Source organism: Aedes albopictus, chromosome 2, assembly GCF_035046485.1.
Source record: "Aedes albopictus strain Foshan chromosome 2, AalbF5, whole genome shotgun sequence".
Lineage (NCBI taxonomy): Eukaryota > Metazoa > Arthropoda > Insecta > Diptera > Culicidae > Aedes > Aedes albopictus.
Genome location: NC_085137.1, coordinates 71,161,905 through 71,179,850, shown reverse-complemented (window position 1 = coordinate 71,179,850; position 17,946 = coordinate 71,161,905). Strand labels below are relative to the sequence as shown.

Sequence of the window (17,946 nt, the reverse complement as noted above, 5' to 3'; positions counted from 1 at the left end):
TACACTTTGCACCACTCCCTGGAATTTCGTGTGATAGGTAACTGTTTCTATTTTCCCATGTTTTATTCGCATTCTGTTTGATGACGACTTTCGCCGCGCACCGAAGTTACGTCTAGGGGTCAATCTGAAAACATTGTTGCTTGCTGCTGGTGGGATGTGGCAGCAGTAGTGAGAAACAGACGCGCAAGAGGCAATATAACTGAATACCTCGGTACGTGGATGGGACGACCGACGATGATGTTGCCGGAATAGTCGCGAGCTTGTTGCCAGCAAACAGCGAATGCGACATTCCACGCCTCGCCGATGAATACATAAATCCAACGCGCAAATTGAATCAAATTAAATCAACCTATATACATTGGTAAGCCTATCAAACGCACACACGCACCAACCTGACGCTGAGTTGATGGAAATATATGGAAGGGAAGCACACTGCACGGGTTTTGCATGTGTCATCTGTTCTCGATCTATACAATGGCAAAGGTGTGCATTACCGAGGAGAAGAGTAACATCGAAAGCCCATGTGCATGCTGTCGTCTAAGTACTATACGACATACAAAAACGGAATTTCCGAATGGATTTTTCGCCAGTGTTGCATTTTTGGAGTAATATCTAGGGAAAATACTGGAAAAACTTGTAATTAGTAGGCACGAAATGTTGGTAATTGACAATTGAGAGATGAAATTTGTGAAAAAAAAATCGCGTTCTGGTGGAATTCGAACCCACGACTCCGTATTCGCTAGACCGGCGCTTTAATCAACTAAGCCACAGAACAGGTACTGATTCTGCGGAGTAGAAAGCCAAAAAATAGCCATAAAAAAATTCGCTCTCACTTGTAGTTAGTGGGCACAAACGCGAGTGTGTTATGGATTGGCATCTGCATAAGCCGAAAGAGAGATGGGTTTGTGAAGAAGGTCAGGTGGTTCCTCGGGTTCGCGGTACGCACGTTAGGGATAACTTTGAGAAGCTGGGACCGTACATGAGTACTCTATATTGGTTAGTATTCCACCAGCTACCGCCTTAAGTTGGAATCTTGGGTTCTGACTAGTACTATAGACTACCCGTTGGACTCAAGCTCCCGGATGGGGCTCAACTTGCTGTTTTTTCTACGAATTGGGAGACCGTAGAAGTAACGAATTCCCACTTGTCCACTCCGTCCACATCCTTCCAAGAATGTTCTACTGAGAAATATCTCTACCGCATAGGGTAGCGAACCACTTGGGCAGCGGCCGGTATTTTGGGCACTCTTCGCTATAACTCAGTCAATTCCAAACCAATTGACTTGAACTTTTGTGCACGGCTAGATACTATATGTATCTCATCGCGTTCCAAAAATTGTGTCAATTGGTTCTGAATTGGCTGAGTTATAGCAGAAAAGTGCTCAAAATAGCACCCCTGCCGAGATGGTTCCACTTCCCTATCTCCTGCATACTCGACCTTTGCATCCACGAAGCGTGGGCATTCAAAGAGCACATGCTCCGTAGTCTCGTCGCAGTATGCGCATTCTGGACATGCGGTGGAGCGTGCATGTCCGATTCTGAGCTGATACCACCTAAAGCACCCATGGCCTGACAGCAATTGTGTCAAGTGAAAGTTCACCTCGCCGTGGATTCTCTTCGTCCATCTACCCTTGCCGGATAAATCCCATTCCCTTTGCCACTTAAACATAGACGATGTTCTGGTCTCGCGCCTCTTATGCCGCGTCGCTCGATGCACTCTTCGTCCTCTGGCACCACCGCGTCCTTTGAGACCGTGCGGTATTCGCTGACCTCCCTGAGGCACATCAACCTGTGGGTACTCTCGAGTCGCTTCACGTTTCGATTGACCACTAGCGCATTCGACCATGCAGCGGCGCCATACCGTAGTATGGAGACCGCTACTGTCGTGAGCAGCTTACGCTTACTCGAGACTATTTCCGAGGAATTGACATTTTCGCAATGCACACACCCTTCTGGCTTCCGAATTTTAGCTTATCGTCGATAGTATTGTGGTGCGCGAGTCCAACTGTCTCGACCTCATCCAGTCCTTCACTATGCCAAATACGTGCGTTACTTACAGTTCCACTTTCTCTATCGACTCGCCGTATACCACGAAGATAAAATCATCGGCACAGCCGATCAGCTTTACGCCCGGTTGAAGTTTTAGCCTCAATTCTGCTTAGAGGGTTCGAAAAGTCGATACAAGATCAATGGAAGATGTTAATACCGTTTTCTATTCCAGCTTTTCGGCCACTCTATTCTGGAGCGATCAAGATGGAAAAACAAACCAGATGAATTATTCAGGCAGTTGTCTCAACATAATTAAATAATATTTAATGCGCCTTAACGTTTACCAAATGTATTCTTCGGGGTTTACACCTAATTTCCCATGATACCAAGGGCCTGAGAGATCGTAGAGCTGTCTACATCTTTCTTAGGTGTCCAACTAACCATCCATCCCTCAGCAGTCGCAAGGACGTGGCCAGGACAGTGTCTAAGAGTCAGAGATTAGTCCCAAATCTTTGTGCTTTGGTTCGGATGGAAAGAAGGCAACCCTCATAACAGCGGTCTAGAACTGTACCACCTACGAATTTTAATGCAAATGCTTGCCCTTTTGCAGACATATTCCACGTGGCCTCCAAATTTTAGCTTTTCGTCGATCTGTTGCTTCTGTGAGCGCTTAGAGTTGATTGTTCACCCGCCTGTGGTGACCACTACTGTCTGTTGTTCACATACGGTTGTTTACCACTACCACTTTAGTTTTGTGGTGCGCGAGTGCCAACTGTTGCGACCTCATCGAGTCTTCCACTATGCCAATTGCGGGCGTTCCTTACAGTTCCACTTCCTCTATCGACTCGCCGTATACCACGAGGGTAATATCATCGGCAAAACCGATCAGCTTTACGCTCGGTGGAAGTTTGAGCTTCAATACACCATTGCCGCGTTCCATAATGCCAGTCTCTGAAGTACCCCGCGGTGATATTGTTGCTTCTCTCGCCTTCCTCGGTGTCACCGATTAGTAACCTATTCTGAAAGTAGCTCTCCAGTGTCCGGCATCAGCTAACCGGGACTCCTAAGTTGTGTATGGCGCACTCGATGGAGGCCCAGATGATGCTGTTGAACGCATTCTTTACGTCCATCGTGACGACCGCAAAATAGCGGATTCCCGTTCCTCGGCCGTTAGCCCTAGGATTTGTGTCTGTCGACGGGTCGCCTGGTGGCTTCCCGGGTTTAGACAGTAGAACCAATATTTGCCTTTTCCACCTCTCCGGAAATTCGCCTCTATCTAGGTACATCTGTACTGCATAGCCATTCTGAACATGTCAGGGCTAGCCTCGATGACCGTCTTGATGGCTACTGTCGGGATACCGTCCGGACCCGGAGTCTTGTTCAACTTCAGAGACTTCTCTATTGCCTTAATATCTTTTTCAGTGTCAGTTTAGCCACCTTACTTCGCTCCATTCTACCCTCATCGGTGCGCGCTCTCAGGCAGGATCAGCGTAGTTCTGCGATTTCTGGACACCACCAGTATACTGGTTTGCGTCCATTTCTGGGTAGGGATCGCCTTGATATTGCGGCGTCACTGGCGTCACTTAGGGTTCCGACTAGATCATCACTGGATAGATCGTCGGTGTTACCCTCCATAAGCAATCGCTCCACAAATGCCGGCTCATCGAAGCGGAGGTCAGCCATGCTCGATGACGGTCGATGACTTTCGGCTGTGACCGTCTTCCTTCGTGTTTCACCCTGTATCGAATCGCTAAATGGTCACTGTGCGTGTACCCATCGTCGACCCTCCAGTCCGTCCGAGCTAAGGTTTACATCAATGATGGACTCTGCACCGTTCCTACAGTTTGTTTTCCTGTCACCTACGTTCGCGACATACACGTTCAGTCTAGCCATAGCTTCGGATAGATCCCAGACTCTCGCGTTAGTCAAGCGGCTACCACACCTAATCGCCCAGGCGTTGAAGTCTCCACCAATGACCACGGGACTCAATCCCACTAGTGCGCTTGGTAGCGAATACAGCATAGACGAGAACTAGTTTATCGGTCACCTGGGAGGGGCATAACAACTGCAGTATTTATATTTTGCCAGTACTTGAGGAATATCTCGCGTTCTGCTCCACTTAGAAGGATACTGTCTTCGGCAAAGTTGATCAGAATACTAAGAGCATTCACGTAGAAAACAATTTAGTTCGAGAATCACTCACTGCATGGCGCTGGTGTTTTTATGAGCTACTAGTTTAGTGTAAACATCGTATACCTCGCCTTCTGGACCGCTTAGAAGGATACTTTTTGTTTAGTTTTTATTTTTGTGTATTTTAACTTATTGCTAATTCTACACTTTTAGAAGGATATTGTCTTCGGCAAAGTTGCTCATAGCATTCATAGAAAACAATTTAGTTCGAGAATCAGTCATCATTTTTGCAAAATAATTGAGCCTCGGATAATCAGGTACCCGGTTTATTGAACCCCAGGATGATTGCGTCCGACCCAAGTCCAACCTGTTCTGTTTTCAACAATGTGGTTCAGAGAACAAAAGCCTGAACACAAAAAACAATTTAGTTAGAAATTCTTCCACTATATGATGCTACTGGCCTTAGGAGCGTTCTTTTTTTTCTTTGTTTAGTGCGCCCAACAGACCCATTTGATTTTGCTGTGAAACGTTTCGTAACGCGATTCTCATTACAAAGCGTGACCAGCAAAACCAAAGGGGCTGTTGGGCACACTAAACAGAGCCAGCAAGTGCGCTATACCATATGTTACTTGTTTATAAAAAATTCTCAAAAGAAAAGAAGGTTCCACATTGAAAGAACAGTTTAATTCGAAATTCGTGGCACTTATGTTATTTACAGATTTCGGTTTTATCTAAGCGTCAAGTATGTTCTGACCAGTAGTTCCATCGATTTTTTTTCAATAATTACTTTGAAAATTGATGCACCAAATCCTTAAGGAGTTTTTTTGAAAATCAGTTCGAAATATACTCTGAAAGTTTCTTCGGTAACTCGTTTGGGAATTCCTCCTAAATTCTATCTTATTTTTATGTTTTTTGTTGGCAAATTTTTGGGAACTATCTTAGCTATTGTATCTAAAATTAAGTTCACTATTCATTTGGTGAAAGCTTTCAAGATGTTTTCAAGAACTTCGCATTTCTGTGACAATTTTATTAAGATTTTAAGTCAATTCCTTTGAAAACTTCAATTCTTGTACTAAATGCATCAGCAATGGCTTTATGAACTCCTATAGAAATTTCTTCTAAGGAAATTACTCTAAGGAAATCCCGTCTGCAACTTCTTTTGTTTTTTTACAATTCGTTTAGTAAATCCTATGGTTAATTATTTAGGAAATTCTTCAACATTCTTCTGGAAACAACTTTGCTAATTCCTACTGGAATTGATTGGAAATTTCATTATGAATTGGAAATTGATTCGACGAATTTTCTAAAAGTTACCCTGTGAAAATTGCCAAAGTACTTTGAAAATAGTCAATTCGTTGATAAATTTCTCAGGCACTTTTGAAAATTCCTTCGGTAAATCCTATGGAACCCCCGGTAATTCCTTACAGAGTTCCGTCTGTTATTACTTTGGAAGTTCTATTAGGTACTCTCTTATGAATTAAAAAAAATCAATGGATGGAACGACCGGAGAAAATGTCAAAGGAATTACCTAAGGAATTTCCACAAATCATTGTGATCACCAAAAAAGTTCCAAAAAAATGCCGAAATTTTTCAAAAAGTAATTCCAAAATACGTAAAGAGCAGAAGTCATCCAAAAGGAATGACCCAAGGAATTTCCAATGAATTGCAACCAAAATTAGTTAAGGGATTTTTAAAGTAATTTCGGTTGAAGAAGAAATTTTCAAAAAGAATACCGAATAAATTATCGAAGGCACTTTCGAAAGAATTCCAAAAGAACTTCGGAACTTTTATTAATGCCCGAAGAAGGTTTCTTTTCTATTTATTATCATAATTAGTAGTAGTGGTGTGTGCCTTGTTATTTTATTGGAATTTGGGCTGAAGATAGTTTTCCGGAGGATGATGTACGATCTGACAAACTGCGATACGAGTTAAATTAAAATACATGAGGATCAAGAGATTTCAGTTTGAGTTATTATTGAAGTAACTGCGTCTGTACTCAAGCTACTGTTCTCGAAGAAGATTCTTGCAGCGATAGCAGAACTTCCAGAAATAAATACGATTTACTTTTAAAAGATGGTTTCATTTTACCTTTTACTCAGCGTCATACCCCTCCGACACGTATTCACTATTTGTGTCACCAAAAAACTCTTTAAGGCACAATTAAGGTGTAATCAATCAGGTAAATAATTGTTTGAATTTACATTTAGGTATATCTGTATAAATCTTAACTTCTGCTTTTTCGCCATTGAAAGCATTCTATTAAATGTTCAAGACTGAATGATCATGTAGGAGCAGAAGAGACTGGTCCTGGGGTAAGCTGATCGATATCTATGGGCTAATGGTTCACTGTATTTCAAGCAGCGCTGAATGCTTTGGAGTCTGCGACATGTACCTCTAAACATGTTTGGGAATGTATTTATTCAATCACTTCAAAAACTGTCTTGTCTTAATCAAGACAATTTATACTGGGTTCTTGGCCATTGTGGAATTGATGGTAACGAAAAAGTCGATATGCTAGCAACACTTGAATCGGCCCGTCATTTTAACGGGTCACAACACTTTCGTGGACAATCTGCTGCATCTCTTAGAATGGAACTGAAAGCTTGGGATACTTTAAAAGTGGATGGCAATTGAAAAAAAAAAACACTTCTATAGCAAGACAGGCAAAACGTTTCATCGCTCCGATTGTTAAAATGACTCGTAGCCGATATCACTTGAAGCTGATTGAAAAACTTCAAATGATTCTGTGGAGCACAGAAAGAAGATTCGAAACACTTATACCGTCCCTACACAGTTATGGATCACTTTGATGTTTAAAGTCGAATATCTTGCTCAAAACATATATTTCGGCACGAAATTCATTTTTGTAGCATGATCCTATTTGTTTTCTGAGATAAAAAGTCATTTACAAGAGTTCAATCTAAAAATCAAATGTATTTTAATGCAACGATAGTGTTGTCCTCTGACATCTGCCAGTAAACAGCCGAATTCCATAAGAAGCTACTCCTGCAGCGGTAAGCTCTAAAAGTGTCGAAATCCATCAATTTTGATATAAAAATCGCTCGTACACGTTGGATAAGATATGTATGTATCTATTAAATGAAGTTTTGTTTCATTCTGGGATTCAAATACTAAAATAATGTGACTTTCAACAGTGATCCATAATGTGACCCAAAAACTGATCGTTTGACGCTATTATGGATCACTTTAAACAAATATAGATTTTTGTTCCACTCAATGCTCTTGATACAATATTCTTACCTTAAAGTCTCAAAAGTATCATTAAAAAACATGTTAGCTTGAAACCCAGGTGTCATGAAACACAGAGTGGTAATAATAACACTTAAAATGGGGAGCATCACAGAACCCTAGTGGCGCACCTCTATCGAAGTAAATGGATTCGGGACTTTTTATTGTTTTCTCTTTATTCCTGTTGTAAAATCGGGTACTCCATCAGTAAAATAATGAATACACTGCGTAGTTTAGCCTTGCAAACGCAAATTTATTATTAGAGTTGGAATTTTGAGTAATTTTGTACTGATCCATAATATGGCAAAAATTGATCCATAATATGTGGGACTCTGTGAAGCTGATCCATAATAGGGCATTTTGTAAACAGTGAAATATTCCTTTTTTACGCGGAAATGACTTGCGATTATACTTCAAATGGATCGGTAATGAAAAGTTCGAATCAAAACATAGCCAACGGTGCTTTCAAAGTCGTAGTTTTTGTTTTCTTTTATTATTAATTGAATATTGAAGGTCGAAAATACCACTAAGTGATCCATGACTGTGTACCCACGGTACAACCTTCCGGCAATTTTCAATATTATCATTTGGTTCTTCGACAAAGGGCTATTAGAACCCTCTGAAATATGGAGAAGAAAACCACTATACCACCAAGCTCACCCCCAGTGGGTTTCGTGACCGAGCGGTTAGTGGCGTCAGTCGTTTAGGTGTCTCGTAAGCCTCGGAGTGTGGGTTCGATTCCCGCACCAGTCGTCAAACGCTAAATTCTCCACTGGGTCACTGGGTGTGTTATATGTGTTGTCCATTGTCTAATGTTAGTATTAATGTTCAGTTTGTGCGGCCTCTGGCCGAAGATGTTGTTATTGTCTTTTAGTTGTGACACAATTCCAGGAAGAAGACAAATCAATGTCTCCCCAACTCACAGTATCGAGCTAACAAGTATTTCATTTATGGTACTGGTTCAGAGTATCAGGCCGGCTAAAGGGAAGCCGGCACGAATGCAAAATTAGCAACGATGACAACAGCGACGACCAGCGTTGCGATGGTATTCGGTAAATTGTGACGGCTAATGCCTACATACGTGAACACGAATTCGAATGCCTGCTTCAGTCGGTTGTCCCTCACCGATATTGTTGTTATGAGCGATCCGATCCAATAATTGTTTTGTTGTTCCACTTGTGTTCTCGTTGGAACTATTTAGTGAAATTATATTTTTCAGAATTAATCCCAACAATAAGCGGATAGAAAGAACAATCATCTAGTATCTAGTAGTGATACATGCTAACTTAATCATTAAAATACCATCAATGATTAGAAAAAAGTTCATATTTAACGATCAATTGAAAATGTACTTAAAAATAGCCTTTCTTCACACGAATAAATAATGCGCAACTATAGAGCAAATTCATGCTAAAGGTTTCTGGGTTGGATACTTCTAGGAAATACACGTAGAATACTGAGCTCGGATGCAGTTTCTGTCCCAGTGAAGATTTCCAGAAAGAAGAAGAGAAGAAGAGCTTGAAATTGGGGTTCCTCTGTTGTTTTGCTGGAAACAAATAACTCCAACGGACTCAGCTATATGTCATGCCCACAATGTTTGCTCACGACTAAAGAGAAATACAAATACCAAATAAATTAATTAGCACTTATATTCCTGTTTATTTTTGAAAGGATAGGGGAACTAACAAAATTCAGGAGTATCTGGACATTTTCTAAACTATTTTTTGTAGTTTTATGCAAACAGTTTGGTAATAGGTAGATATTCCTTTTTTAATGCATCGTACAACTCTTTAAAGTTTCTTAAGTAATATTCTCATATTTCAAGGCGGAATTTCTGAAAGAAATTCAAATGGATAGATCGATTATAGATCCATAAATCTCTGTACTTCAGGCCATGGTAGAATCAAGATCTTATGAGTAATTTTAAATTTTAAACATGAAATTAAAGGCATCAATAACGATTTTTTCGTTTGGTCTCCAAATGAAAACATTTCAAACGATGACGCAATAGAGATCTTAACGAAAAAATCCTAGATATCAAAAGATTTTGGGTTAAAAAGCAGACGGAAAAGCAAATCAAAAAGAGGTCTATAGCTCAGCTTAAAACTCTCACCCTGGTTGGCTTGGCCACGCCATAGCTCCTCTTGAATGCTTGCATATCCGAAATCAGCACACAACGCAATGATAACAGAGTAGACCAAAAAACTGTATAATTTAAAGAGATGCTAATTGCTACTTATATCTTAAAGGTATATTCTACGGTGCAAAGAGCGGCAAAGAGCAAGCCCCCCATATTGCTTGCTCGTGGTGGAAGTTTTACACACAATGATAGCGCACCAGAGTCTCTGCTCAGAGACCGGCTGGAATATGGTCGTCGTGAGTGGTACTGTTATAAAAAGCCTATTTTAATTTACCCACCTAGATGGTCGACGGAAATCACGAACAAACTTTTCGACATGACATTGTAGTGCCGGGATTTTTTCAGCTTCAGTTTGAACGGCATCTTGTCGGCTTGTTGGTGGTGGCGCTACAGCTACTTCCGCTTTGCTGCTGCTGCTGCTCGACGCTGCTTCCCCCAGTTTCAAACCATTAGACTTCTTCTTCTTTTTTCGGCTTGGCTCTTCTTTTGCCTATTTTCACGTTGCACCTCTCTGGAAACGACAACGACAAAGCACGCGGTCACTCTTTGAACATTTGGATTTCGGACACTGACAGACTCGAGCAGCGGACGGTTTTCGGCCGAATCGGCATTAATTGAACGGCGGTAATTGCACTTCGACTGCCACACAACCGCGAATTGACATTCGATCGCGTACCGTTCGTTGCTGCGCTGGTGCTGCAATAGTGCTTTTTTGTGCTCTTTTTTTTTGCATTTGCTATGCCCGCCGATATGGTTATCGACCGACCGACACTGCACGCAAATCACTCGAAAATTCGCCACCTAACATGCATTTGTTGTTAGGTGAGCGAAAACCCGCACTGCGTATGATAATGCTGTTGGTTGGTTGGTGCATGTAGTTTCCGACGAAGCACTATTTGTACAGGGTAATCATCACGGAACGAACACTGCCTGGGGAAGATATTTTGTATTTCACATTTAATATACACGGTGTTTCTGATGGTAGAACATTGAATTAGGTAAATTCGGTATTGACTGGTTACTTCTGTACTAATGAGGTGTAGTATTTTTATACATTTATGGGACATTCTGGGTTATTATATCTAACCCGTAACGTGGGTAGATCACCTTAGCTGTGTAGTGTCGGTAGCGGTTGTCTCAATTGGCTAAGAATAACACTACGGATCGCCTGATCTAGTGGTAATGGTCCACTAAACAGGTGACCCCTAATTCATGGTATTATGCGACTTTATGCTTACCGTGCCAAGGAATGAATGGTTACGGGGGTTTAATAAAATCCTAACCACAAACGGAGCCCGTGGCGAATTCACTAACAAATTTTGAAAACGACGTATAATCAATGCTACAGCATTGATTATACGTCGTTTCCAAAATTTGTTACTGAATTAGAGTTTTCGCCATTGGCGTTTTTCAATTGACACCGATTTGGTTTGTCGTTGATGTTTCCTTTTTGTGCTGTGATTGTGAAGAGTGTAATCCTGTCTAGTTTGGGTAGTGGCTACGGCTAGGAAACCTCAGATCAATTTTCAGTGTAAAAAGCGTGCACAGCGCCCAAGTGCCTTTACTTCAAAAAGTTAATTTTCGTAGGGTAACTTCTATATAGGTTACCTTGTGAACCCAGTTTTGCCTCTTTCATTATAAATGAAGTGTCGTGCCTCGCGCATGCTATATCTTAGAATAACGTTAACAGTATGTTTCAACCTTTCCGTATGGATGCCTTCAAGCAAGCTCTTGTATTCAGCATCTTTTCGCTGATATTTGGCAGTATTGCTACGATGATTACATCATCTGAAGTAGCTCAAACATTAATTTGAGATGCTTCAGTTTGATGGATTACTTAGGTAGTACAGTTCATGAATAACTTAACATAGAATTGCGCCTAACCCAACTCTGCATGAGCAGAATTTGTCATGAGTTTACTGATTGGCATGTGTCAGATGAGGAGTCTTCATTCGACCTTCTTTGCACTTTTGAGTGTTCCTTCGCATACTTTGCGTATTCAGGCGTCCCTGCTCAAAAATGGGGGAACCTGTACTAATTGGCTGCAACCACATTTTATGGATAACTCGCTTCTATTGCTACTCCAAGAGAGTTTCATTGTGGTTTTGTTATTACAAAGCCCTCCATTGTGGTATACCATAACCATTGCTTTGAAAGAAAGTTGTTTTCTGCGGTCTGTGCGGATCACAAGAGGTATTCCTGAATGGAACTCTGATCAGTTAGTTCAAAATATCTTCGGATAAACCATTCTGTTGTATAGTTACGAATCTCTAGCTTCCGCCCGAGAATTATAGCTATATAATCGATTTAGTGAGCCCTAAAAAGCTCTGCTTACTTCAAATCTCCAGGATCAAATGGGGATTTGTCCTATTTTTCTTCATAGGGATTCGAGTATTTCAAACATGTTTTGAACTCTTGTAGTTTTCTATTGGGTATTTTCATGGCGTGAAATTACTCCATAGTTTTATCCCGAAAGGGTGCGTGCGTTGTGTAAAGAGAGAATGAGTTCCTGGTTACGTCGTTCTTTCTGAAATGCTTGAAATGCATTGTCGTTTATCACATCTGTGATTTTCGTCTGGCTGACATGCCTATTCATGTGAACTCACATGCCTCCCAATTTGGGATGTCCACAATGACTTTTTTACACAAGTTGTATACGTTTTCAAGAAAGTACTCGCTCAAACGTAGTTTTTGCTTGCCTGATTTCTTGAATATTGAGGATGCTTTCGATGACGTGCCTTTCAATGTCATATTGAAAGTTGCATGACGTCATAAGCTACCTCCAATAATGAGTTATAGGCTCTCTTTATACGTTTAACAATGTCCTTTTCAGGACACTGATTAAACCCGTTGTGGTACGGACTATGAGCTCTCGATGCGCTTATGCGTTCATTCTCTCTTCTAGGGCACCCCTTCCTATTTCATCACCTTTCCCTTTCCTAATCCCATTCCTAATCCCTTGTCCCATTCTCCCTCAGTAAATGATGAAATAGGCGATATATATATATATATATATATATATATATATATATATATATATATATATATATATATATATATATATATATATATATATATATATATATATATATGGCGATGGCACAAATGTCCCAAATGGAGGGTAACGTGCCTCTGGAGCCGGCCTTCTGATACCTGATAGTGTGACACCCGTTGTTACTAGAGACCGTGTGTCCGCATTTCTACGGTTGTCACAGGAAGGAAGTTTGTTAGTCGGAATGCATAGATAGTTACAAAGATCTGGTTTCACATTGGTAAGTGATGCGAGCTATGCATCCCTTGATATGATTTAGTCTTTCGGCAGCCGGCTGTCGCTGCAAAACGGTGAGTCGAAAAGGAGAGCGTCCAGCATAGCTGTGGTCCTCACAAGTTCCTACCTTATGCTTCCACGGGTCAAGCGATGACAAAGACCGCCAGCTAAGAGTTGTGTGCTCAGCTGGTAGTGCAGCCTGGAGGACACTGTTGTCCTTCTGAATTCAGCTAGATTGAGGACGTACAACCCGAGCGTCTGTTCACCAAGGAAGTGCGGCTCAAACAGCGTCTGTTCTGGCATCCAGCGGCTGAGTATGAAATGCTGTATCGCGTCAGCTATACCTAAGAAGGCAGCCCCTTCAACGCAATGTAGGCAGCGCGGACCCGGTAAGGTAGCCTGCTGAAAACCTTCAAACACCCAGAAAATCAATAGTAGAGTAAACGGTTGATTCAACGGCAACATACCCAGACCCAGCAACGAATAAAGGACAACGATTGGAAAGTCGGATCTTGGAACGTGAGAACTTTGAATGGTGAACTGCAGAATGTCGGCGTTAATGTGGCTGCTATCCAGGAAATACGCTGGCCCAAAACTGGAGAACGCGAATTCCGAGCGGTGGATCCAATCGCTAACACTTCATTCAAGTACCACATCTACTACAGCGGCGGCGATAAGGCAGAACGCGGAGTTGGCTTTATAGTGATCGGGAAGCCGATAAACGACCAAATCTGTGTGTTGAGGATGAAGGGCAAATTTTTAATATACAGCCTGATCAGCATCTATGCGCCAACGAACGACAAACCCGATGACATGAAGGATGAGTTCTATAAGAGCCTTGATAAGGCCTACGGAGAGTGCCCAAAACAAGATGTCAAAATAGTCATCGGAGATGCAAATGCGCAGATCGGCAGAGAAAGTTTCTTTTGACCTGTCATTGGAACGGAAAGCCATCATTCTGTTGCCAACGATAATGGTCTTCGCCTTGTGACATTCACTGCTGCTAGGGGGATGGCAATCAGCAGTACCTACACGTAAGAATATCCGAAAACACACCTGGTGACACCCGAGTGGTGACACTTGCTCCCAGATAGACCTCGTGCTGATCGACGGGCGACATTTTTCGGACGTCATAGATGTGAGGTCCTACAGAGGCCCGAACATTGACTCGGATCATTATCTTGTAGCCGCAAAAATTCGGGCGTGATTATCCAGCGTCACGAGTTCAAGAAACAACAGGACGATGCGTTTTAATATCAAGCGCTTGTCAGCCGAAGGGGTTGCTGCACAGTACCATCAGAAGCGAGAGCGAGAGGATAGGAGAGACCAACGGATCTGGAGATGGAGCAGAAGAGAAACGAATCCACCGCAGAAAAAAGCGGTAACACGAAGAGAGTGTTATTGCTGAAGCGCAGGAAAGCATGGACAGGAACGAAGTGCGGAGGTTTTATGTAACTGTCAATGGCACGCGGCACAAGACTGCGCCAGTGCCCGCCATGTGCAATGACCTGGAAGGAAATTTGCTGACAGACAAAACAATGGTGGCAGCTAGGTGGAAGGAGCACTTCGACGATTTGTTGAATGGTAGCAGCAAATGAGCAGCCAGGAACAGGATTAACATAATGGATGACGGTTAAGCAGTAGAACCACCAACACTGGATGAGGTTAAAAAGGCCCTTAAGGAACTGAAAAACGGCAAGGCTGCTAGGAAGGACGAGATCCCGGTCGAACTTCTTAAACGGACCGAGCAGCTACATCAATCAATCCACCAGATAATTATAAAGATTTGGGAGGATGAAGAATTGCCCACCAGTTGGTTGGTTGGCCTCATATGCCCAATCTACAAGAAAGGACACAGACTGGAGTGTGCCAATTATAGAGGGATTACCCTTTTAAATTCGGCGTATAAGATACTGTCGCGTGTCCTGTTCAACAGACTGCGACCTCTTGAGGAGTCTTTCGTCGGCGAATACCAGGCTGGTTTTCGTGGATCCGATCAACGACGGATGAAATGTTTATCCTGCGGATGATCCTAGATAAATTTCGGGAATATAACTTGCAGTCTCACCATCTGTTCTTTGATTTTGAAGCAGCGTACGATTTAGTGAAAAGAAACGAGCTTTGGCAGATAATGTCAGAACATGGTTTTCCGGCGAAACTAATTAGGCTGATACGCGCAACGTTGCATGGATCAAAATCAAGTATTCGGTCTGCGGACGAAGTGTCTACGTCGTTTGTGATCTTGGATGGATTGAAGCAGGGAGATGGTCTTTCAAATTTATTGTTCAACATTGCACTCGAAGAAGCGATTAGGAGGTCAGGCGTGAGGGGAATGCAGCTGCGAATAGGGCCTTTAACGGATTGCATAGCCAGCTTAGGTCCCGTAACTTGCAAACGCAAACAAAATTCGCTCTGTATAAGACGCTGATTCTTCCGGTTGCCCTCTACGGTCACGAAGCGTGGACGTTAAAGGAGGTAGACCGAAAAGCTTTTGGAGTTTTTGAGCGCAAAGTGCTGCGGCCAATTCTCGGTGGGAGACAAGAAAATTAAGTGTGGCGCAGACGCATGAATCACGCGTTGTACCAAGTGTACGAAGATGCGAATATTGTGAAACGTATAAAATACGGCAGACTTCAGTGGGCTGGACACGTAGTGCGAATGTCGGAAGAAAGAATAGCGAAAACAATATTCAGCAGAGAAAAACAATGTGCATCAAGTCGACGATGACGAGCATTGGGGATTCTGCGTTGAAGATTCAGGTGCTCAAGATGAACGTTGGATCCTGGACTCAGGTGCTACGTGCCACATCGCAAACTACCGGAATTTTTCCGTTTCAATTGATGAAGGTGTACGTGAAGACATTTGGGTAGCAAACGAAACCAAAGTGAAGTCCTCTGACCGTGGATCTGGAAAGCTTGAATTGCTGAACCATGCTGGTAAGAAGCGAACGGTTACGATGGATGCGGTGTTGTTTGTACCAGAAATGAAATCAAACCTGATGTCAGTGAAGCGTTTAGTACAGAAGGATTACACGGTGAGCTTTGATCGAAACGGTTCGGAAATTCCATGAAACGGAGTCGTTGGAGCCATAGCGAAACAGGGAAACAACTTGTTTGTTTTGGAAACGTTGAAGCAATCCGTATCATTGGTTACGTCTGAAGAACATTGTATCCATGAATGCCCAAGTAATCAGTAAGCATTTAAAATAGCACTCCTTCAGCATTATAGTTGCCTTTTCGACAAGGCGTTTAATGCTAATTAGCCGTATATACGCCTATAGTGCTACCTCACTGCAGGTTTTGGCAAAATAACGGGCTGTCTTAGTGCTACACCTTCAGGAACGTCGTGACAAAATGTCAAAGAAGCGTAACGCCTCATCGGGCAAAACAAAATAAAAATAGATTTGCGTCGTTCTCTCAGCCCGCTTCTCCGCTCCCTCGCCCTCCCACAACACTCCGACTCCAGCTGGTGCTAGGTGTTATTTTTTTGGTTGATTTAGTAGTGATTTGTGTTTGAACTTACGATCCGAAGATTACTCAATCATATTCACTTATCAATCTGCTTCTGCTGCTGATCCACGATGCTACAGCTGTTCCAATGGCGTGCGTTGATTTTATCCCCAATATAAAGAATAGTTTTCCAAGCATTCTTTATATTGGGGATAAAATTAACGCACGCCATCGGAACAGCTGTAGCATCTTGACTCAGCAGCAGCAGCAGCAGCAGCAGAGTCATTTCACAAAACTTGTTTTCAAAGAAGTATTTCATTGTGTGTTGAGCATTCCTCTTTTGAATAATCTTATGATCCACCACAGCATCCATTTCTTCAGGACGAATTTTCCGATGAAATGGAAATTAGTAATTTTCTGATGACCAAGTCCCCAATTGGGTTTTTAAATCAAGCAAAATGTAACGATTTTTTGATTTTATACGAAAGAGCACCTTTTTCTGAGCCACTATGATTTTTTTGCAGATTTTTAGAACGTTATGTTGGTACCTTAAATCAATTTCAAAGAGATTTTCCAAAATCACCTTTTGACAGCTGGGTAACTGTTTGACAGCACCACCCAGTACAAAATGTGACGAGGGGTGATTCGACAAATCGCTCCCATACAAACTTCAAATTGATTTTTAAACAGGTTCCCGGGCACCAAAATTCATGAAAATTTGGATTTCGGCTCAGTTTGGCATGAAGATTCCGAATATGGAATTATCTCAACAACGCTAAAGAAGTCAATTCAAACCAGCAATATTTGCTTCTGAGCTGATGAATGAGTGAGGGAAAACGAAGAAACAAATCTGATGCACAACTTTGTAAACAGAAGCGTTGGCCCTGTAACAGAAAGACAACATGTGCTGTGAAATGCATAACATATCATCCATCCTCTTTGCTCTTGGCACTTAAAGAGCAGTTTTGAAGCATTCTGATAGCTCCCAATCGGAAACCCCTCAAGCAGTTGAAATGCTTATTAACAATCAAAAGCTTTTGACACATTCCACGCACTTCTACACCGCGGGTTTTGAATGATATTTCCGGGCACCTGCTGTCGATTATGATTCTTTTTGCATCGAAATGAACAGAATTGCTTATATTCTTCAAATAGTACCTGAAACTTTGAAAACCGCTACTATAAAGTAGCAATTTTCTTAGCGTTAGGTCAAAATTCGTCATTTTTTGCGATGGTGTCCCGTTACGCTGTATTTCTTGATTTCATTCGAAGTACAAAGTTCCAATTCCCAATCAGAAAGCATAAAATGAATCTTCTATTTAAATCTGATCGTTTGATATGCATGTTTGCATGTATTTAACTACATAACGATTTTTGGATGCAAAAGTTTGATTCTCGCACGAAACGTAACGCGTGAAACATGTCTTTTGCGTAGCACAGCCAATGCTATTTGAAGGCAGTTACAAGGGGAATGACATATCCTTTTCTAACCGGAATATCCGCATTTATCCGCTTCTAACCGTCGCTAACCGTTGCTAAGCGAGCTGCTAAGTGAGCAGAAGTTAGACGCGGTTAGCGACGGTTAGAAAAGGATAAATGCGGATATTCCGGTTAGAAAAGGATATGTCATTCCCCTTGGGCAGTTATGCATTCTAACTGCTTATGTAGGACAGCAAGCAGTTTGAATGCATTATACGGGCTGCTGTACGGCTTATTCAAATG

At 42.0% G+C, this 17,946-nt stretch overlaps 1 protein-coding gene across 7 annotated transcripts in view; it reads right to left on the bottom strand.

The window, feature by feature from the left end:
* The window catches only part of LOC109416253 (tyrosine-protein phosphatase non-receptor type 21), a 65,287-nt gene that overhangs the window by 33,271 nt on the left and 14,070 nt on the right, over positions 1 to 17,946 (bottom strand). For 3 of the 7 annotated variants that reach the window (XM_062849860.1, XM_062849861.1, XM_062849862.1), the window contains exon 2: positions 9,786 to 10,018. In XM_062849860.1, coding sequence (XP_062705844.1) covers positions 9,786 to 9,870 — 85 coding nt within the window. In that variant the 5' untranslated portion in view covers positions 9,871 to 10,018. Of the gene's footprint in view, positions 1 to 9,785; positions 10,438 to 17,946 lie in introns of all 7 variants that reach the window. The other 4 variants (XM_062849856.1, XM_062849858.1, XM_062849857.1 and 1 more) reach the window with 3 other exon arrangements.